This window comes from Remersonia thermophila, chromosome 7, assembly GCF_042764415.1.
Source record: "Remersonia thermophila strain ATCC 22073 chromosome 7, whole genome shotgun sequence".
Lineage (NCBI taxonomy): Eukaryota > Fungi > Ascomycota > Sordariomycetes > Sordariales > Chaetomiaceae > Remersonia > Remersonia thermophila.
The window spans coordinates 1,325,496-1,347,917 of NC_092223.1; the positions used below are offsets into that span (position 1 = coordinate 1,325,496).

At 58.8% G+C, this 22,422-nt stretch overlaps 4 protein-coding genes across 4 annotated transcripts; 2 read left to right on the forward strand and 2 right to left on the reverse strand.

The window, feature by feature from the left end:
* Window positions 1-2,464: 2,464 nt before the first annotated feature.
* On the forward strand, window positions 2,465-4,175 carry VTJ83DRAFT_7333 (uncharacterized protein; the record flags this gene model as incomplete). The annotated part of the gene is made up of 4 exons (XM_071014144.1): window positions 2,465-2,496; window positions 2,590-3,508; window positions 3,578-3,886; window positions 3,993-4,175. The coding sequence occupies 4 exons, from the start codon at window positions 2,465-2,467 to the stop codon at window positions 4,173-4,175; spliced, it is 1,443 nt and encodes a 480-aa protein (XP_070863550.1).
* An 8,652-nt stretch (window positions 4,176-12,827) lies between these two features.
* On the reverse strand, window positions 12,828-16,223 carry VTJ83DRAFT_7334 (uncharacterized protein; the record flags this gene model as incomplete). The annotated part of the gene is made up of 5 exons (XM_071014145.1): window positions 12,828-13,936; window positions 13,995-15,600; window positions 15,672-15,793; window positions 15,857-15,941; window positions 16,047-16,223. The coding sequence occupies 5 exons, from the start codon at window positions 16,221-16,223 to the stop codon at window positions 12,828-12,830; spliced, it is 3,099 nt and encodes a 1,032-aa protein (XP_070863551.1).
* A 924-nt stretch (window positions 16,224-17,147) lies between these two features.
* VTJ83DRAFT_7335 (uncharacterized protein) lies at window positions 17,148-18,453 on the reverse strand (the record flags this gene model as incomplete). Its single annotated transcript, XM_071014146.1, has 2 exons — window positions 17,148-18,155; window positions 18,229-18,453. The coding sequence occupies 2 exons, from the start codon at window positions 18,451-18,453 to the stop codon at window positions 17,148-17,150; spliced, it is 1,233 nt and encodes a 410-aa protein (XP_070863552.1).
* Window positions 18,454-21,051: 2,598 nt separating this feature from the next.
* On the forward strand, window positions 21,052-22,296 carry VTJ83DRAFT_7336 (uncharacterized protein; the record flags this gene model as incomplete). Its single annotated transcript, XM_071014147.1, has 2 exons — window positions 21,052-21,543; window positions 21,598-22,296. The coding sequence occupies 2 exons, from the start codon at window positions 21,052-21,054 to the stop codon at window positions 22,294-22,296; spliced, it is 1,191 nt and encodes a 396-aa protein (XP_070863553.1).
* Window positions 22,297-22,422: the final 126 nt, after the last annotated feature.

Sequence of the window (22,422 nt, forward strand, 5' to 3'; positions counted from 1 at the left end):
CATGGTGGGGCGGAGGAACCGGAGGCGAAGTTGATGCAGCCAGGGGCGACCCCGAGGGTCGCGCTGTTCCATCACACCAACAGGGCCAGTTTGGCGCTGCGGGCGAGATGGATGGATGGGCGGATGGATGGGCGGACGGATGGAATGCAGCATCTTTCCTAGAGTTGCAATTGGCGGTCTATTGCGGGATCGCCCGAGCGAGCTGCCAAGTCAACCGTGATCGGAACGAACTCTGCCCTCCCCCCCATCGGCCACGCACCGTGCCACACGTCCCATTGGGAGTGCTACATAACCTACTACGTACAAGGTGCCTTGCTGGCCTGCGCCAAAAAAGGGACAGCAGGCATGAGCAGCATGCGATGCTGACCAACAACCACAGACCCTTTGGGATACGCTAGCGTTGGTCCTCGGCAGACTCCGGGATAGCGACGTCGCATCCACCCTCATCCCCTCGGGCTTTTGCTCCATCGTCCTGCAACTGACGCGATGTTACTTTCTTTCGCCTTGTCCCATGACGAAGCTGGCAGCGGTTATGAATGGAACGGGTTAGGGAGGTTTCTCGTGTTCTTCGCCGGCCGACGGGATCCCTGCTGCCATGCGCAATGCGAGAATACGATTTCGAGCCCAGCACGGAGTATGTAGCATCGACATGTCGCAGCGTCCCGGGGCCAGGACACTAGTTATAAGCACGCCTTACTATAGGTAAGCAAGCAGCCCGACATCAAGGTGTCCGACCGCACAGCGCCCTGTGGAAATCATCAAAGGTACCCATAGCTGCGTCCGGTATGACCATGACCCGTCGCTTTGTTACGAACCGAGAGGTGCTCGAGTCCGTATGTATAATAGTAAATGATGACATGCCCTGGCGAACTATGGATACCTAGCTTACTGCGGAGCACCTGGATGCGCGCCACATCTTTTCGCTTTGGGATGATCCGTGCAGGCCACGCTCTGTTGCGTGATTTCATTTTCACGTACTACTACATACACAGTAGTAGCTTGGGGAAGGGAAGAGATAGCTACCCTTGTGTGCCCTGTTTATGTACAGTAGCTACCTGGACGAAGTATTTCCTCAGAGATCAGCTTGTGTGTGTGCGTGTGTGTGGATCTAATGCCACGCCACCTCCGATCTTGCCTCTCGGCTGGGAACTGCCCCAAAAGGTTGCTTCATCGTCATCGTCATCCAGAGAAGAACACGTAAGATTGAATGGGCTCGAGATCGCGATCGAGATGGCTTCCTCGCCACGCTTCCCCGCAAACGCCTGGATCCTCATGCGGTGACCGTGTCCGTGCCCGAGGGCTGGATCAATGGGAGCATGGGAACGTGGGAGGATGGGAACAAGACAGCAGCCGAGGGGAAACAGGAAATGCTGGCAGACAGCTTGCCCAAGGTCCCACGAAACTGCGTCGAATCCAACGCTTGGCGTGTTTGGTTCCTCAACATGGCATCCCTACCATTTCCTCCCAACCCCCATCATGGAATTCCGGGAGGAAGAACAGGACCAGGGCGCCCCCCTGAGAGTCCGTCTGCAGGATGCCAGGGTGTGAAAACAGAGGGTGGGGGGGGGGTGGTGTTCGCCGGTCAGTCGGCGGCGGAGACAAGAAAAGGCGCGAACTTGGGGGTGCAAAGGAACAGTAACTTGCACGTTTTCCACAACCCATTCCCACGGGAGGCCCAACCGACCCACTTGAATCTCGATCGCCCCTCACCCGAAATGCACAGTATTTATAATCCACTAGTTCACTGTACCCAGGCAGGATCCTAGCAGGGCGCCTGCAGACCCACCATGAAGTAAAGGCCTGGTGGGCCATTAACGTTAGCCTCTCCTAGGAGTCCCAGGAGCTGGGACGACAGAAACGAAGGAGGGAAGGGGGGGGGGAGGGGGGTGGGAGTAGAACAATGGGAAACACAAAACCGAAAGACAGCGCCTGCTACCGCTGCGTGGTCATGGTCTCGCACTTTGCTCGATTACTTCATACCCTTCGGCCCATCCTCTGCCGTGGTGAACCTTGAACGTTATTTTCCCTTGAATCAAGTCACCTCAGCAGCTGACCGACTCTCTTGACTGTCTGACTGGCTGCCCCCATTTCCTCGACAGCCCGTCCACCAGCGACCAGGTATCAAGGGGATTCTTGGATACGAATCGCTGCATCAAGGCAAAATGAGAGAAGAGGGGAGATTTCCAGATACGCAAGGCGAGGCAACACGGCGCTGGAATTTTCCCTAAGCCGACCGTCCTCCCGAATCCTCGGCGCGACCACACACCGCACAAACACACCCATTCACACCGCACCCATTACGAGCTTGAAACCGTTCCTGCCAACCACCGGCGTTCGTGTTTCCGTCAACCAGCCCCGTCTCCCCTGTTCGGCCTTGGTCCCTCGTCAATCTGCACACATGATTAGCAGGTAGCATTGGCCACACTGCTGGAGGATTTCGTCGCCGTCGCAAACGCAACCCGCTATGGAAGCGGGAGAGTCGGGGCACAGGCAAAGGTTTGTGCGTCCCAACCTGGCGGACCAAGCGCCCAATGTATCTTGGTCGCCTCGTAGCTCCTGCAGGTATCCTAACCTCGTCGTTCCCGTCAGTGGAATCCCATCTGCCAACAGTCTCGAGCATTACGATCGCCGCCCCCAGGAGCGCATCGATACATCCTACAACCCTCAGTCTCTTCCTCCGACCACGACCATGGCCTCCGCCGCGGTGGCCACCAAACCTCCCTATCACCACCAACACCACAACTCGTTCGGCTCAACGTATCCGCACTCATCGCCGACTCCAGGCGTGCCGGGCATGATCTCGCCCGTCGAGCCTCGTCGCCCCTCCGGCGACTCGGACCACGGGCATTCACACCGCCAGTCGCTGCCCTCGCTCCCTTCCATATCCGAGGTCTTTGCCGACAGGAAACCGCTCAGCTACCCTCCTCCCCCGCCGCCGAACTCGGCTCCGATTCCTCCCACCCCGAGCCTACCATCCCCGTTTTCATCGGCCCCTCCGCCTCGAACCTTCTCCGACGTTACCAGCCCAGACAAGAACCCCTCGCCGAGGACCTTGTATCCCTCGACATCCTTTCCGCGTCCCGACTCGATCCCTGCCTTCTCCGATCCGTCGCAGCCTCCGCCGCCGCCGCCGCCGCTCTCGAGTCGGTCTGCGCCTCCACCCCTCAGCACCTTCGCCGGACAGCAGCCGTCGCCTCCTCTCAGGTTCTACGAGCATGCCGAAGCCGAGCAAAGACGATCCGAGGCTGGCCCCAGTCATCGCCCGCAGCCCCAGCAGCCGCCGCCACCACCGGCCCTTCCGAGCTTATATCCCGAAACGGGACGGCTGCCTCCCGGTCAGCTGCCTTTGTCCGCGTATCCTATTTCCCCGAGGCACCAAGGGCCACCGCTTCCCTCGCCTTACGAGGCACGCCCGCCAGAGTCCGACTACCCGCCGGTCCGCCCGGATCACCGATTGAGCTTTGACAAGCATTTCCAGCTGAATGGTTACCAGGACGCCTTGAATGCGGTATGTGCACTCACCAAGGAACCAACGAGCGACGTAACGAGCCGCGTGACTGACACCTGGGCCGTGCAGATCATGACGTCGTGCCGCACGGGCTACCACTTCGCCGAAGGCTACATGGCGACGGCGCGCGAGCAACAAGGGTCGGCACCTCTGCCGTCGAGGATGCCGAGCGAAAACGAAGTGACGACGGTGATCAATACCCTCCTCTACGCCATGAAGAAGGCGGAGGAGGTCCGCGACATGATCCAGCAGAAAAAGATGCAAACGGAGCGCTCCCGCGACAACCCCGGGCGCAGCCCCGAAGGCGAGGACGTGGCCATGTATGGGGACAGCATCAAGCCGCCCTACGGGATTCACGAGGCCAAGAAGCGGCGAGGTGTAAGAGTTTGTTCCCCTTGATGTTTGCATGCGTGTGTCCATGCTGCGCACGCATGCACACAGACGTATACACGGAACGTGAGAGTGCTAACCGGTGTTCTAACAGCGTGCGGCTCCCCCGGGACGGTGCCACAGCTGCAACCGAGTTGACACGCCTGAGTGGCGTCGCGGCCCCGACGGCGCGAGAACCCTCTGCAACGCTTGCGGTCTGCACTACGCGAAGCTGGAGCGCAAACGCCAGCTCGACCAGCGCTCACTTCGTCCAAAACCTGCCGAGGAGAGGAAATAAAGCGTGTCCCGTTGAAGTGCCGAATTTGTTGCGTCGATAAGACGGTCATTGTCGAGCCTTTTTTTTCTCTCCTGCGCCTTGGACCCTAGTCTACCGACTCCTCCGACTTTCGTTTCTCGAGTTCGACATACACCGAGCGAAGACATTTTTGGCTCCAACACCAAGGGGGAAAGGAGGGGCGTGTATGTGTGTGTGTGTGTGTGTGTCCTACGATAGGAGTTTTGATACCTCTTTGTTTCACATCCTTTTTTGTCCTTTTTTGGTTCCATTGGTTTTTGCGGTTTTGTGTATACATACCCCCATACCTCTTTCTGTTGTTGCGCTTTGTTTCTGGATATCAGGGCTGGTATACGCTCAGGTTCTCTATGTCTCTGTTTTGTCGAGGGATGGAATAAGCACATGGAGTTGTCGTATGTCATTTTCGGGTGTACTTTGGAGAAACCTTGGACTCGGGATTCTTGACTTTTTCTTTTCTACTACCCTCGATCTATTGGTTTGTCATCTCCCCTCTATGCGCTCGCATATGTGCTGGGAGCGTGTTTTCCTCGCCTCGTCGGGCCTTGAGGGTCGGCGAGAGAGTTTAAAGATGACGGTGGGAGTTGGTGTTTAGACAAGAGGTTGGGGGGGCGGAAGGGAGGGGGGATGGGTGAGCATTTTCCATTTTCTTGCGTTGGGAAGCGAAAGCTCGGGCTCAGGATCGAGAGGGAAAGGAACGAAACATCAGCAACGGTATATCATCATCACCACCACCATCTCCATCATATCAAGCAAGCGTTTTTGCGTATTCGATCATTCAACAACCCCCCCCCCCCCCCTGGTTCCGCCCGCGGCTTGTCTTGTGCTTTCCAGGGGAATTGGAGTCGATGAATGTTGGCTTGGAAGCGAACGACAGCTAATCTATTTGTCTGATACACACGCCATCTCGGCGGTCGTACACGCATCTACATGAACCCTTGCGAAGAAGACTCTGTACATCCAACACCATTCCCAGGAGGCTCGCATGGAGAACTTTCTGTACACAGCATGGTATGCTCCGACGCCTGGACCCATTTGACGCTTTTTTTTTTTTCATATTTTTGTATTTTTATTTTTATAGTTTTGGGAGAGAAGGGAGGGGGGGGGCGGGGGTCGTGCCGGAGTTCCGAGTGTCTTGTCTTTCCCTTACTGTGTAGACCCTAGTCCTCGTCTATCCGTGCTCTTCCTCTACTTATGCTTTTGGGTGGTTCTAAGTGAAACGGCCGGCGCAGTCGGAGGCGGAGCCTGGGCTTGGGGCGGGGCGGGGCGGGGCAGGGCAGATCATCGGGTGTGTGAACCACTGGACCGGGTCGGGAGGTGAGTCTGGATCACTGGTTGAGGTTTCTTTTTCCAGGCCATCTACTCCCCCATTTGTTTCCTGGGTTGCTTTTATGTGGCGTTGGAGGCGGGGCGGGGGTTTCTCCCGAAGGCTGTCTCACCGCTCATCAGCGCCCTACGGAAAGCTGGGGGGAGATCCCGGGTCTAGATTGCGTCTTTGATGCCGCACAACCCTTCTCGTTGGCGAGATCCCTGGGTTTTGTCAATTCCAGCGGGTGAATACCTGGGCGCTTTTCCCCACCAAAGGGTGTGGAAACGGTGGTTCCTGTTCAAAATAGCGTACCAGCTTGATGGGACTGAGAACGGTCCCCCCCGCGCACCCCCCTCCCTCCCCCTTCCCCCTCTTTGAGGATCCACAGCATGGATGAGCAGATGTTTCAGGCATGCTCAGTTTCGGCGAAGAGGGAATCCTATTGGAAGCCGTGGTGTACCGTGTTCAAGGCCTACCTCCGCCGACGCGGCTATACGGATAGACCCGGGCAGGGTGGAGTTTGGTTTGTGGTGGATGACACCCAAAAGCAACGGGGTGCGCTTCGCGCTGTTGGTTCGTCTCAGACTCTCTCGACGTTGCGTACCTCCCCGAGGGGGATGGATGCAGAGCGCCCTGGCCCCCTCCGCCTGGACCGCAGCCACGCCGGGACTATGTACATACTGCGTACACACACTACAGCACAGACCCGGTTGAATCGTTGTTCTAAACATTCGTTTCATATTCGATAGAGAAATATTCGGTTAAGTGTCTAGGTACCTAGGTCCCTACCTAGTTGAAACAAAACGCAGCGAGCTGATATGCACCACCTTTGAGTCGGGGTTCACGTCCGTCGCCAACTGGCGATGATGAGCTATGATATCAAAACCTCCCACCAAAATGCCGAAATGACGATCAAAAAGAGAGCCGTCACCGATAAGCTCTAAGCTTGGGCTTCCTGATAACCTCGGGGTGCGGGCACGGCCGGACAAAGGCATGGGGCAGCAAGGTGCAGAAAGACAACTACTAATACCATCTCCATGTCGTATCTCATCCGTTCGCCTTGCTGACGCAGCCTAGGTAGGAAGGTCTTGATGCCAATTCCGGCGTTCACTGCTGTCACAAAGAGACACGCATGGCACATACTATACTATAGATGAGAAGCGTGTCTCCCACCGGCGTGGTGGGCAATGCACTGTGTATGCGGGAATGAGCGCGTTACTCTGCGTCCCATCTCCCATCTCTCACGAGGGCTGATATCGCCCAGCGGATGGATCCTGGATCAGAGACGTGACGACAAAGCGTCGGCGCGTCAGGGGCGGCATCAAGAAAGGGAAGCCACTCAACGCCTCCTCTGCGCTTTTCACCACTCCTGGCTCTCGCTAGCCGAGGCCAGCACAAGCCGCGGGTTTCATTCCCCGAGCTTTTTACCGTTGCTCTGTACACACCGCACATTGATTCAATTACCGATTGTGTCCCCAGCGTGTCTCACTCGGAGCGTGGTGTGTGTGCCACACCCATTGGATTGCCCCCCCCCCGGGGGGGGGGGGGGGGTTCTGCAGGTAATGCTTCTTGACATGTCGGATCTCGATCGGTTGAGCCGCGCCGGATTCAGATCAGATTTCAGATCAAATCACACACGCCACCGTCTCTTGTTGTGGATTGCCGTACTTACTGCGTACATCACACGGACGGGGCCGTCTGGGTATGTCTTGGTGTCGCTGCAAGCTCGGGAGCTCCGAGCCTCTACGAGGCACGTTCGACGCTCAGCAAGAGAGACAACTTTGTTTCTCTCTCTCTCTCTCTCTCTCTCTCTCTCTCTCTCTCCGGTCAGGGGCTCAAGACCGGAGCAGAATGGACGGCGCCCCCTTATATACCATGTACTATATATTCCCTCGCACAGCGGCTACGGCTCGTGTATGACGTGTTACGGTATGGCTCATGCCTGTTTCCTCTGCTTTCCTAGGCCTCGAGGTTGGATGCTCTCAAACCCCATGGCAGCTCCTGGGGGAGATAAAAGAGGAGGCGGAAAACCGGGGGGAAGAAAGGATCACAAGGGGGGGGGGTGTTTGATGGAAGTTTGTTCGTCACACCCTTGGCATGGCGACGGTGTAAGCTGAAGGGAAGGGACGGGGAGGGGGGGCGCATGGGTCCTCCGGCCCTTTTTGTCGTGGAACGGTGACACGAGGACCACAACCTTGACGATGCGATATGCGCTCTTCATCACCCCCCCATGGCGGGTTCTCGGGTATTTGGAGAGACAGCAGACGGGAGGGGGTGGAGTACCTCGCGCGCGCGCGTGTGAGAATGTGAGAATGTGAGCGCTGTGTTTCAACGATGGGGGGTTCGGGAAAATTCGAAGCAAAGAGGCGTTGCGAGCTGTCGATCTGTGGCTTGACGATCGTCACGATGGTCTTTTGCTGAGGGTCTGAACCGACATGGGGTGGCTACGTATGTATGTAGTAAGTGCTAAACCGACCAGTTGCCGGGTCGGGTCGGGGAGTATACTATAGGGAGGCGCGGAGGCCAGACGCTCCTTTCAGCGCGGGCGGTCACGGTGGGTGGTGCAGATGGCGGAGGCGAGCACCGTTTTGCCTGCATGGCGCCGGGGTTGTGGACGTTGGCTGTCGGCTTGGGGCCGAACGAAGGCGGCGAGCGCCGTGGGCGATAGAAGGCCGCTCCCGAGGAGCGGTTGTTGGGCTCCCGACACAACCACTCGCGGCCCTTTCTGCTATCAGATGACGAATACTCAATGCTCCTGGCGATGTTCCTCCATGTCAGCCCGAAGGGCACATGCGAGGGAACCGCCGGATAATGGATGGAGCCTCAAGCAGAGCCAAGAGGGTGCCAAAGTGCTGCCCTGTCTGCCATGTCTGCCATGATGTGCATCTTTGATGGTGCCGCTCCGTGACGCCTCGAAGCTGGACACCTCCGTCGACGTCGACGGCATCGGCCTGAGCGTGAGCGGCTTTAATTAAGCCCCTGCGCTGCGTGCAGCTATCCGCTGGATAGGGGGGGGGGGGGGGGGGGGCTCGACGCCATTTTCTGCGAGGGACTTCGACGCTGATGTGACACGGCCGAGTATGCCCTTCGGGACGTGTCAACAGTGAAGTGGTTCGGCATTGGAGGCTTCATGACATGCACCAAAGAGCCACAGTTGACTATCGGGTTGAGGGTTGGTGCTGGGCATTCTCCGTACAGAGATATCACGTCGTCTTGACGGCCTCACACGGTGCGTCGGCACCGAAAAGTCTCAGGCGCCGCTGGGTTGGATGCGCCAGGGATGCAGCCACAAGCCATGGCTCGGAGCCATTGGGCACGCCATTGCATGCCCGATCAATTGCCTGTCCGGCGGCGGCCAGTCCCAAAGCACAGCATGCGCGCTGATGAAACTACTGCGTAGTGACGAGAGATGAATGGGATGTAGGTAGCTGGAGAGCGGCCAGGGGTGGCACGGATCTCGCGGGTCGAGACAAGATTAGCGAGAGATGGTGCGCATTCCGATCGCGAAGCGGACGAGGGCCATGGCTGACGTCACCCGACCCTCCTTGGGTTCACGTCTTTTGACGGGCGAAGCGGGGGATCTCATGGGATTGGCGCACGCACGCCGTCACGGGACGCAGGAAGAGCAGAGCCGAGCAGCAACAGCGCTCCCCGAGCCAGTCAGACCGTGAAGGCCAGGGTCGTGAAGGCGGCCCTGGCCAAGTCGATCGATAGAAAGCCTCATCATGAACGATCGTCATCGTACATGCTCACGTCACAGTAGGCTCGCCATGCTCCCTTCATCGCTGGTTTCCCTCGTCCTTCTCGTCACGCCCAAAGGAACACTTTCTCCTCGGAGGTGTGTCCGCCAATGACCATTGCAGGAAGAAGAGGACTCTGCGTTTCAAGTTCTCCCCTTCATCGAGCAGCACCCCACGTTGTACACGGTAATATTACATACCCAGATGAACTCACGCCCGCGCCTCTTTCCAGATCAGGAAAACTCCTTTTAGTTGACTATTTTAGCTCCATGCAAGATCCAACAAAACGCCGGGTCAGATCGGGCCTTGAATGCGCCGCTGACCCACGGGCAGCTGCAACAAAAAATGCATGATGATGATGATGGGCGGGCCGTGTGCGTCTGGTCTGGCTCGCTGGCCAACCTGAATCCTCCCAAACATCGGCTTTCCTCCCCCCCCCCCCCCCCCCGCCTGATGTGTCATGGGCTTTATTTTTTTTTTATCTCGGCCGGTAGTATCGAATTGATGAATGGATAGACACATTTGATGGGACACCATGCCATCGACCTCTAGATCCTTCGTTCATGGACCAATCCACGCCATCAAAAGACTCCTCGTCGACGTGGGACCTTGTCCAACCCTGCCGCGGGGGGGCGTGTGAGCGAGTTCACATTGCCTTGCCCTTGGAGGCCCAACAAGCCCCCCTCAAAAACCTCTTCAAGCTGGCAGCCATCCCGCAGGAACGTGTCAGGGTGCTGCGCAGTGGACCGGTGTGCGTGACGGATACATGGGATAGGTCCTGGGCAGCGGCGTGGCTTGGATCGGCAGCACAGTGCGCTCGCTGCTGGCGACCCTGGAGGAGGAGTCGTCCACGGGTAAAGGGGTACGGGGAGACGGGGAGGCTTTACAGCGGGCCCGCCATGGCGTTGCGCCGTGCGCCGTGCTCAGGTCGACCCTACTAGTACATACCTGACTTACCGAAGTCACTGACGTACCTACCTACTGCCACCGCCTCGTTTCCGCCAGCCCTCAAGCCTCTCTCGCCCGTTGCTGACGGCACGTTTGCTCCCGCTGCACCGGGCGATCGCGTGGCTGTGGGAAGATGCAGAGCTCCCCACCCACCCGCACGCCTTGTGGCAGTTGTGGACCGGAGCCGCGGGCATCGGAGATGGGCTGCTTCTTGTCACATCTCGCCCTTTGCAGGTTGCTTCTGCGGTTTCCCCCCCCACCCCTTCCCCCCGACGGCAGCAGTAGGCCACGAAATCGTACCACTTCCCAAGAAGAAGAAAGAGATTAGGCTAGATGTGGCTGGCTCCGATCTCACCGGTCGCCACGGGATGGCTAGCTCGGCCATGATCCGTTGTTGGCGTTGCTGAGGATCGTTGATGCTGCGCCCGAGGGGGGTGGCCGTTGCGTTGGGACACACCCCGGGGCCGTGTCGCTCGCGAGCAAAACACGGCTGGCGCACTGCACCACAGAGTGCCCGAAGCGGGCAGACTCCTACCGAGAGAGTGGTCATTTATCACAAACCAGCTGTTCGCCCGGCCTGAGTAGTACCGCGCTCGGACCGACGTCAGGAGCAGCACGACATCATGTACGTAAATGCATTAGGTAGGTAGGTATTCATGCCGTCGGTCCCCCCCCAGGGTAGCGTCGAAATCGCCCGAGGCGTGCCGGCTGCTTGGAGAATAACACACGCTCTGGAAGAGGGACCGCATCTTGTTCACCAGACCCTTCCCAGCGGGATACCCGGAAAGGAAAGAAACCACGGCAGCTGGGTTGAAAGCTGAACATCTTTCGTGCCGCTTGATGCAACAGTCAGCTGGCGCAACTGTAGGATTACCAAGACTTTTAGAGGTTACCTCCCTATGCCCCCCCCCCCTCCTTTTCCTAGTAAACACAACAGCCTTCAACGTAGCAACCGGGAAGCCCACGAAATCACCGTAATATAGGTCTGTGCTATATCGGCCCGCCGCCGCCTGCCCATTCTTACACGCTCGCCGTAGAAAGGGTACATTCTAGAACTAGCGGTCGGCAGAGAGACGGGTAGGCACAACAAGGCATCCTCACCTACCTATCCCCCCTCACTTGATATGTGACAGACAATGCATCCATAGATAGGTACCTAAGGTAGGTAGACAACAAAACATACACTGCTCGCGCCTGGCCGCCGGCCGAGCACGCATAGGTGCCTTAGATACATACATACATACATGCATACATACACACCGGCGCTCACAAACATGCCGTTCCCCCCATCGGCCTGCCTTGCGACGCATCACCAAAGTCACCTTATGCTCCTGCACTATGCCGCGGCTCCCCTCTCCCACCCCAATCTATCCTCTCCACAGACCCTGGCGTCCAGTCCAGCCCCCTTCGTATAGGTACCTCCCGCACGAACCGTCTGGCCCCTCTCTCTCCCTCTCTCGCTATCTCTCTTTGCCCGTTTATGATCCGAGGGATATTCCTAAGTTTTGGTGACGTGGTTCGAGTCACGTCACGGACGGACGGACCATCGTCTGGGGACTCTCCCGCCCCCCTCTTGAACAAGAACCTCCCGCGCCCCGGGCGTTACACTGTTTCCAAAGTTTCCACGGACGTGCGCTGTGTGACCAAAGGCAAGAGAAGGAGTGGATGCGGACGGACTAGCGGATGTTGATGGCAAGAGTCAAGCTCAGGGGGGGGGGGGGGGGGATTGATTGATCCACGTTCTCGATCTTCGTCGTCGTCGTCGTCGTTGTCTTCGTTGTCGTCGATCTTCCTTCTGCTGGAAGGGAGCTGGTTGGTTTCGTCCAGTCTGAGTCATGATGTCGAACAAGTAATAGTAGGCAGGTAGGCAATTAGAGCGTGGTACCCAGCATGGGATTATCCAACAGGGCATGATATTGTGAACAAGGGAGCATGCGGGATGTAGGTGTGTACTTCGTTGCGTATGGCTTCTTGTACACTGTACTTTCAAGAGAATGACCGTGAAGGCCAAACAGCGAGCTACTCTCGTGTCTTCCTTGGGAATGCAAGTACAAGACAGACAGCACACGTACATCTACATCTACTACATCATCATCATCATCGTCAGAGAATCGATCAAGTCACAAGGGCCAAGTTACCTCAGCAGCTTGGAACCATTGCCTGGATGCCAAATCAACGGGGACATAGATGCTCATCTCCGTGAACAACACTCGACAAGCGAGACATCTAGATAGGTTACCCAGGCAAAGGGCACTTATAGTACTCTGCCACGCCACCATGTAGAGAGTTCGCCACGGTAGCTCAAGGAGCCTCCCCAAGACATTCAAACCAAACCGAAACGAACCCATATCTCACATCCCATTCCATTGACCAAACTGGAGCTATGATTAATATACGCAATCCTGTTTTATGCGTGTGTGTGCAGTGTGCACCCGCAAACCTTCCTCGGCACACCCGGAACCCCTCGCGAGACTGGCACCAAGACAAACCGGACTATCTATTCATACAGGACAAGACGCAGCCAACCTACACAAGGAAACGAAAGCGAGAACAGAGAACGCACTAGCGCCCTTGGCCTAGAGCGCAAAGGGCTCCCGGGAGGAGCCAACAGCAAGGCGGGAAGGAAACAAACCGCGGCAATCATCTCTTCCTCTGCTTCTTCCCGCCCCGGTCCTCATCGTCCAGGCCGCTCTCCCTATCCCTCTTCCTCGCCTTCCTCTCCAGCTCATCCCAGCTCTCGCCCTCCTCCTCCTCGCTCGCATCCCCCTCGTCGCTGTCCTCCTCGGACGCGTTCGAGTCGTAATCCGAGTCCTCCTCGCTCGACTCGGACGCCTCGTCCAGCTCGCTCTCGCCAATCTCGAACGCGCTGTCCTCATCTTCTTCCTCCTCAGAAGCATTCTCGTCATCCGAGTCGTTCTGCAGGAAGCCCCAGCCGCCGTCGACGAAGAACTGGTGCGGGTCGGCCAGCACCGTCTTCATAATGACGGACCAGTTGAGGTTGAGCGGGCCTTCCGAGAAGGCAATGTCGCTCGAGTCGAGGAACTCCTTCACGTCCTCGAGAGACTCGACGGGGATGGTGTTGATGTGTACCGGCTGCCGCGTGAAGTCTTTGAAGACGAAGACGAGATCAAAGTTCTTGAGCCCGAACTGGACGCGTTCCAGGTGCGCAACCTCGACGTCTTCCAGGGTGATAACCAGGAAGGGCGGCTCGGTGATCTGAATCAGGCACTCGGTGGTGGGCTGGATGTAGACGTTGCTGCGGTTGGGGACGCCGTGGAAGCCGAGGTCGCGGAGCGGCATGTCGACCTCGATGCCCTCGTTGCGGCCCGCCTCGGCGATCTTCTCGGCGAAGCTCTTGAACAGGCGGTCGAGCTCGGCGCGGCGGCGGCGCTCCTCCTGCTCGGCCTCAAACTCATCCTCGTCGCCGTACCGGTACTTGCGCTTGCGGTTGCCCGTCTCGTCGAACTGGATGTCGGTCGCCTCCCGGTAGAACTGCACATCCTTGGTCTTCTTCTTGCCGAACAGGATGGGGTCCTTGAGGTGCAGGTGGATGATGACGATGAGCTCGTTCTGGCAGGGCTGGAAGAACAGGTGGCGGACGTTGGAGAAGAGCACGTCGACGCGCTGCGTGGTGCTGAGGGGCGACTGGTAGCGGATACCGTTCTGGTGGATCTCGACCTTGCCGGGCACCCGCTTGCCTTCCATGGCGGGCCGGATGAAGACGTTATCGAGCACGGCCGGGCGCCTATCTGGGGGAGGGGTTAGCGCCAGGCAGGGGGGGACGCCGGACTCTCCGCGGATACTTACTCCGGATTTCAATCAGCTTATCTTGCTCCACAACGTCCTCCATGTCCTTCTTCTCCTGCTCCTTCTTGACCGACTCGCGCTTGAGGTTCGAGATTTGGTTCGCGATGTCCGCGTAACGGTCGCCGTCCATGGAGCGGAAGGTCAAGCTCCGGACGAAGTGCGCCGACGCGTCCTCGAAGGGCTGATCATCCTTGCGGCCGACGCCCTGGCCCGGGGAGAGGAAGTTGATGCGCAGGAATGACCACTCGCCCTCGTCGCTCTTGCTCGCGTTCTTGATGGTATTGATGTGGAAGGGGACGGGACGGCCCATGACGGGGAGCACGATGGTGCTGTTCTTGGCGTCAATGACGATGCCCATGTCGCGGACCTTGGGCGGGAACTGGTTGTCGCGCTTGTACGACTCGAAGCGCTTGAACTTCTTGACCTCGACGCCGTTCTTGTCATCCGTCGACTCGGCGTACTTGAGCAGGCCCTCCTTCTGCTTCTTGGCGGCGAGCTCCTTCTGGTGCTCGCGGCGCCTCTTCTCGGCGTCGTCATCAGGAGCCGTGTTGCGCTCGGAGCGCAGCCGCGTGCTGGTGATGTTCTTAGTCGCAACAGCGCCGACGCGCGAGTCCCGCTTCTCCTTCTTGGGAGTGGGCTGGGCCTCCTCCTCGTCCTTGAAGAAGAACGAGGTGGCGTCGGCGTCGGCGGGTGCCTCGCCGGTGAACACGACCACCTCGCTCGACGTGACACGGACCGTGTCGGTGAGGACGAGCGAGTAGACCTTGCTGTTCTTGTCCTGGGGATCCGGGTTCTCAATGTCGCTGAAGCCCGTCGTGATGCACAGCGTCATGCCGTCGCGCAGGACACGCGAGTTCTTGCCGCTGAGGATGAGGGTGGGGTCCTTGTTCTCGAGGCCGATGCCGTAGCCAACGTTCTTGAGGAAGTGCTTCTCGAGGTCGGGCTTCTTGGCCCTGATGAGGTTGAGCGCCTTGTTGTACACGTCCTTGACGGCGACGCCGTCGCGGATCTCCTTGAGGATGAGGTTGTGCACGGCGAGCAGGAACTTGTAGTTGCTCTCCTGGGACTTGTTGGGGTCGACCATGAAGGTGCGGGCAATCTGGGAGCAGTACGACTTGTAGCGCAGACCCATGGCGGCGATGATAATGCCGGGGTGGAGCGGGTCGTCGTTGGCGTCCGTTTGCCACTTGAGGTCGTACTTGCCGCCGCTCTGAACGATAGGGCCGAGGATCCAGTCGAGCTGGTCGGGGTCGAGGTCGGCGGGCATCTTTTGGCGGTTCGGGAGCTCGACCGTCTTCCAGAACTTGGCGTCCTCGAGCTTGTTGAAGACCTTGTCGGCGAGCGCGCTGTGCTTGATCTTCTTATCCTGGTCGAGGATGTCGGACATTTCGTCGAGGAAGTAGGGGGTCAGCAGGGCGACGCAGGCCTTGGACGCGGCGCGCATGGCGCGGAGCTCGGCCTCGTCCTTGATGGAGAAGGCGCCGGCGGACAGGGCCTGGGCGATATCCACCTCCTCAACATCCTTGCAGTTCTCGGAGTAGGCCTTCTTCCACTCGTCGACAAAGGGGCCCTTGGACGTGTCCTTGGTGAGGACGCCAACCTTTTTCTGCAACCCACCCGTCTCGTCAGCATCTGAGGCCAAGGAGGCAGCATCGCACAGCACGGTCCGTGACTCACGCCTGCAGCCTTGATGGCATCGGTGATTTTGATAAAGAGCTTCTCGTTTTCGGCGTTGTCCTTGCCTCGTACGAGGACCTCGACGGGGAACCGGCCGCCCTTGATCTGGTCGAGGTACTTGGCTGCGGTCGCACGGGGTCAGGAGGCATGGAACCGAATCAAGCTCGGGCGCGGTCGCGACGAACCTTTCTTCTGGGTGGTAAGGATGTAGAGGGTGTCGAGGGTAAAGAGCATCAGCGTTCCGGGGAACTCATAGCCCAGCAGCCAGAACTGCAAGCCGGTTAGCCCATCCCAGCAACGCGAAAAGGCTTGTGCGTCTGTGCGCGACAACGACGACGACGACGTGTTTGTCGGGGAGGAAGGGAGCCAACGTACGTGCATGGCATTGTTCTTGTGGAACTCCTGCTCCTGATCGACCTTGCCCATCATGATGACGATGGACGAGGCGCCGGCGAAGAGCGCGTCGCCGGAGCGCTTGTCGGCCTTCCATGCGGAGATGAAGTGCGACAGGCGCTCCTGGAAGGTCTTTGTGTCGATTTTGATGTCCGCCATGGCGGGCAACTGTGCGGGAATCTCTGCGATTTCGGCGATGGCAGAAATTGATGAATCCCCTTCCCGCGGCGGAGTGGTTTGATTAATGATGGATGGCCAAAGACGGGGACCGCGCGCGACGGGGGGGGGGTGGGAATGGAGTTTTTGGGACGGAGCTCCGAAGCTACAGGGAGAGAGAGAATCGAAGGATTGGAAGGCGGTGGGCCAAGGCGAACGGCAAAAAGTCACGTCACGAACGCCCCGAGCTGCGACCCGGACGCGTCTGGGTGGGTCTTCTGCCTGGGTAAATGGTAATAATGTATGTATGGTATGCGGACGGTCCCCGGTGTAATACGTGTAAAATTACCATACGCTTGGCCTTGGCTGGATGGCCGTGACCCGACTCGAGCGGCGACCGCGGCACCCAATGTCCACGGGCTGGCGATGGAGATGACCATGATTTCAATGGCTCATTCACTCCGTCGCTGACCAAGTCTCGACCGGCCATCAAAAATGGCCATCGAGATGCAGAGCGGTGTTGAAATGAAGGGGAACAACTGTGGTGGCATCTCGGAGATCAACGCATCGGCATTCTGGTACAACGCGCCCTCCAGCGCCCTTTGTTTTTGAGTCTTTGGGTCCAAGAGAACAATGCCCAACAAACACTGTACACCACAGGAGACCTGTCTCGCACGCCACCTCGGCCACGCGACAAGCCGCGGCCCGGCAAAATAGGGGACAAAAAAAAAGGAGCAGCATGCTCGGCAGGAAATGAGATGCACTAGACCAGCGTCGACGACATATACAAAGGAGAAAGAAACAAAAACCCCCAGAACCCCTCCCGAGTGCGCCAAGTGATCCCCATGTCCCAAACATTTCTCTAGCAACCATGGTTAAACAGAACATACCCCCGCCCTCCGTTCCGCCCCAATTCTTTCGCCCTGCTCATGATGACGCTCCGTGATTTTGAGGCGCCGCCGGCTGGTTCCACGACAGGTACGACGGATCGCCCAGCTTGCGAGGCTTCCACAGGAAGAAGGACAGGATGAAGTACACATCCAAGATCAGGCAGATGCCGCCGACGATGAGGAAGATGATGCCTGGCCAGATGTTGCGGGAGCCCATGGTGGACAGCGTCGTGATGACAAAGGCCTTCCGGCCGTTGTAGACGGTCGTGTCAAAGTTGTCCTCGATATCCACCTGGTACTGGCCGGCCTTCATAATGTCGCGCTCGTTCTTCTGGTACAGCTTGTAAAAGTTGGGCACCGCGGCCAGCATCATCCAGTTCTGAAACGCCTCGTCCTCGGCCGGGTTGATGGGCGGGTTCTTTTCGGTGTAGCCTTTCTTGAAGCGCCGCTCCCAGTTGGGCGGCGGCACGATCTCGTCCAGCCGGTACTTGGTGGGGCCGTACAGGTCCTTCATGCCCGGCCAGGCGATGTCCTTGGTCGACATGACGTACGTCTCGTTGTCCGCCGTCGATTCCCGCACCGAGAGCAGCACGGGGTTCGAAAAGGTGTCGTTGAACATGGAGTTGGCCACGAGGCCGCATGGGTAGACAATCTTGCCCGTGCCGCGCGGGTCATGGGTGATGGGCGAGCAGGTCGAGTCGTTGATGGTGCGGCCGTCGACGGCATCGCCCAGGAGCTGCTTGGCATTGAACGAGTTGACGTAGCGGCGGTGGTTCTGGTAGAAGTTTTCGAGGTTGTAAAAGAAGTTGATGCTGGGGTTCAGGTCCTCGGGAATGTTGAACCGGATGCGGCAGAGGATGCGGTCGTCCTCGAAGTCGGGCCCCTGGATCGTCACGGCCTCGGTCTTCCATTCGGCCACCATGGGATCGAAGTTGCTTTCCGGCTTGGAAAAGTGCGCCGTGATGTGTTTGGAGGGCAGGGGGCCAAATTGATCCTTGGGGGCATCCTTGACGCAGTCGGTGTAATCGATCCGTATGTCGCGAACCTAAGACATTCAAGGCTGCCGTCAGCGGGTCCATCTTCGCACGACACGACGGATCCATCGCCCGGGAACGTACCGTATGCGCGAGATACGTCAAGTAGGCACCAAAGCCAAGGTAGATCGCCGAGAGGATGGAGAAGATGGTGACAATGAGCTTGGGGGTCAGCACGCATTGCCAGGCGCGCATGCGCTGCTGGCGGAAGGCGGTATTCGGGGGACGATTCTTGTGGGTGTTGTCTGTCTCTGAGCTGGCATCGTCGCCGGCGTCTTGGCCGGCGCCACGGCGACGTCGGGGGGCCATGGTGTGCGAGGTTGGGGATGCGGTGTTGGTGAATGCCCCGGATGGATGGCTAGGGAAGGGAGTCGTCAGAAAAGGAGCGTTTCAAAGGCCATGGAGCCTTCGGACTCTCGGCGCAGCCCGCCTCAGGCCTGGTCCGTGCGCGAGGGGCTTGGCGCTGGGGCTGTGACAAGCAGGCGCAGGGCGACGTCAGCATTCGCCGGGCAGCCCAGCCGCATTTGAATCAGCAGCAGGATTCCAACGGTGCTCGAGACGAAAAATCACACGCCCAGCGGGCCCGACATGGATGAGGTGGAACACGAGCTGGTTCAGGTGGGTTGGTACGTTTGGTACCCTGGAAGTGACTGAGGAAGCGAGCAGACCAGACAGCCCGTCAAGCAGTTTCAAAGCCCACCTCATAATTACCGGCAAGGCCCGGATCGTAGGATTGGTCTTCTTACCGTAGGTAGGTACCTAGGCAACGTTACCTGGAGTTTCGCACGGAGAAATCAGGTTGCCCGTTCTCGAGCCTTGCCTGAATCTTGCGCTGCGTGCTGTAGGACAATGAGCACGGCGCCTCCACGGCGGAGCACAGCACGTGGCTTTCATAAACCTACTATGAGATGAGTGAAGACGGCCCCATATAGATAGGTAGCCCAGGTACCTTGGCGTACGTTCAATCCTGCCCGACTGCTTGGGTGCACGCTTTGGCGGCGGAGCATGATGGATTCGAGGTTCCCATCACGAACCCCCAAGCCTCCAGCCGGCCGGAGGGAGGCGAAGCGACAAAGACATCCCAAAACGACATTTTCGCCGTCAACGTCACTCCACTTCCCAACCCCCGTCGGAATCGGCGGCATGAGCAGATTCTGCAAAGGATGCCTCGGAGAAGAATCTTGACAATGCGGAGGAACGGCAATGCGCCAGCACCGTCTCGGACGGAATCCAACCCAACCGTGACCCTCCCCGCCAGCCGACGGTGTCGTGGTCACTCTTCGGGCTGGATGCATCGTGGCCATGCCGCACACAGCTTAGGGGGGGGGGGGGGGGGGGGCCGCCGGGCCACTCCCGAGCCCGTGTTTTTTCTAGAAGCTTTCGACACATATGACTGGCCGTGCCGGCCGCACGACAGATTTGTGGAGATGCTGCATGCTGTTCTGGTCGCAGTGGGAGGAGGGGAAGCTGATCTTGTCCACAGTGCCAGGCTCTTCCCGATCTCAACATCCCTGCCGGATCCTCCCCAGGCCATTGTCCATCGGCACTGAGCGGTTGATGCGGCCTTTGAGGTTCTCGAGGCCATGGAACCCTCCCCAGATACAGCAAGGCTTCCATTAGCATGCCCAAGTACATGTTGGCTCATGACAATAGCTCATCGTGTCGGCTCCCAACCCGGATGCTCCTCTCTGCTGCAGCTCGGCTCGAGCTGATGCGATGCCGAGCTTGCGTCATGGGCCAGATCTGGCACGGTGGACCACACAGTACAAGTACAGGCCTGACTTGAAGCACCCCACTCCCCAAACTGGAGCATCCCAAGCTTCATGCTCCAAAAGTCCCAGTCCCATCCTCTCCCAATCCCCATCCCCCTCCCGCCTCCGCCCTTCACTGGGCCGCTTTCGCCGTCATTATCTCTCTCTGTTCCAGTGAGCCGTCGCAAACACCCTTCTCTCCCCTACTACGATTCCTCCCCATCTGCGCCCAGCGAGACCCCATCTCGTTGCGTGCTCTCTGACCACCCTTCTGACAAGGTATCAACGCTGGCTTGATCCCTTGCCACTTCATCTTGCTGCCGTGCATCACCTGGTCCCAAATCGACTCGGACACCGGGATTCGCTCCCCCCCCCTCTCTCTCTCCCAGACTTGCCTCTAGCTACCTAATGCTTGGGTGCTCTGCTTTCTTGTCCCAACTGCACCGATTCGCCTCACCCCGCACAGCCAGCCGCCAATCCAGCTTGCGTCTGGGCAACCACCCTTTCGTCCCGCATCCTACTTCTTTTTTTTGACTCCGTCAGGAACCGTAGCTGCCATCTCCCGTCCGACCTCTCATACTCCATCCCCCTGATTTGTCGCGTCAGGGCTCTGCTTAGCGTCGACCAACAATAAGACGTTGGAGCCCAGCGGAAGCGGCCAGCACGGTGCCAAGTGTCTTTGTCTGCCTGCCACGGCTTCGTTGGGCGGCTGTCTGGTAAGGTGACCGACCCTTCATCTCTCCCCCAGCCTGGATGTCTCTGTGCTGGGCTTTTTTTTTTTTCAGCCTGCCGGTGCTGCCTGCGCTGGCTGGGGTATGGCGGCAGCCGTGTCTGGACCGCAGGTGGCCTCAGCCGCCGCTCTCCGAGCTGCTTAAGACCAGCTGCCTCGCTCTTCATTTCGCCCTTGGCTTTCCGGCAGGGGCCTACCTCACTTTGGAAAAGGACGCTTGCATCTGACTTGACGTCTCAGCTTTCAGGGGTCAGCGTGTGAGTCTTCGGACTGATCAAGCGAACTGCACTCTCGCCGAGGTGCTTAGCCACCACCTGCTCCTGCCTACTACATACGGCCTGCCAACACCATCTCTTAGATCGGGAGCCCCCCCCCCCCCGACGTGAATTCGTCCTCAACGACAAATCGACCCCTAGACGGCCCGGCATGTCGAATCCGGGTTTTACCAGCCCCTTTGGGGCACACTCGAACCCCTTTGGCTCGGCGAGGCTGGACACCTCGAGCGCGATGCAACGAGTGGCCGAGGAAGATGAGAACGATACCGTGACGTCGCCGACGACGCCCAACTTTGGTCAATCGGCCCAAACGGGCGGAAGCACATTCCGTGGGCCGTTCGGAGGAGAGGATGGTGGATCCGAGTCCCACCCGCCGAGCGTCCGGAGCCCCGTCAACTCGGAAGGCTACCCGGCCAAGTACAACTTTGCGCGCCGTACGTCGGTGTCGGCAGAGTCCCTGAAACCTGTCGGCGACAGCCTCGACAACTGGTCTCCTCCGGTGCATCCCAAGACGCCAGAGCAGCTGGAGCGGCTTCAGACGGCCATCGGCGGCAACTTTTTGTTCAGCCACCTCGACGATGAGCAGAGCTCCCAGGTGCTGGGTGCCCTGGTAGAAAAGCCCATCCCGACCAAGGGGATCAAGGTGAGTTTCTGCCTGCCCGTTCGGACCGCACGTGCGCGCTAAACCCCTGCCAAGGTCATTACGCAAGGCGACGCGGGCGACTTCTTTTACGTGGTGGAAAAGGGATCGTTCGACGTGTACGTCAACCCCAGCGGCTCGCTGCAACCCGGGCCCGACGGCATGGGCCAGAACGTGGGCCGGATCGAAGCCGGCGGCTCCTTCGGCGAGCTGGCGCTCATGTACAACGCTCCCCGCGCGGCGACGGTCATCTCCGCCGAGCCGAACTGCACCCTGTGGGCTCTGGACCGCGTCACGTTCCGGCGGATCCTGATGGAGTCCACCTTTGCGCGGCGGCGCATGTACGAGGGCTTCCTCGAAGAGGTTCCCCTCCTTTCCAGCCTGACCCCCTACGAACGCTCCAAGATCGCCGATGCGCTCGAGAGCCAAAAGTTCCCCGCGGGCCACACCATCATCCGCGAGGGCGACCCGGGGTACGAGTTCTACCTGCTTGAGGCGGGCGAGGCCGTCGCGTATAGGAGCGGTAACGACACCCCCGTCAAGCACTACAGGAAGGGCGATTTCTTTGGCGAGCTGGCGTTGCTTAACGACGCGCCTCGCGCCGCGAGCGTCGTGAGCCAGACCGAGGTGAAGGTGGCCCGCCTCGGCAAGAATGCGTTCCAGCGCTTGCTCGGCCCGGTCGAGGGCATCATGAGAAGGACCCAGTATGTCGGCGTGCAGCCGGAGCCCGGAGCTCCGGAGCCGATGGAGACTTGATAGACAAAGGGGAAAGGAAGGGGGGCGGGAACCTGAGCGTTGGCGATCCTGGAGACGGACTTGGATAGATTGCACGTCACGTCCGCCAGGAGGAAGCGGGGAGACAAGGGGATGGGTTATACGGAG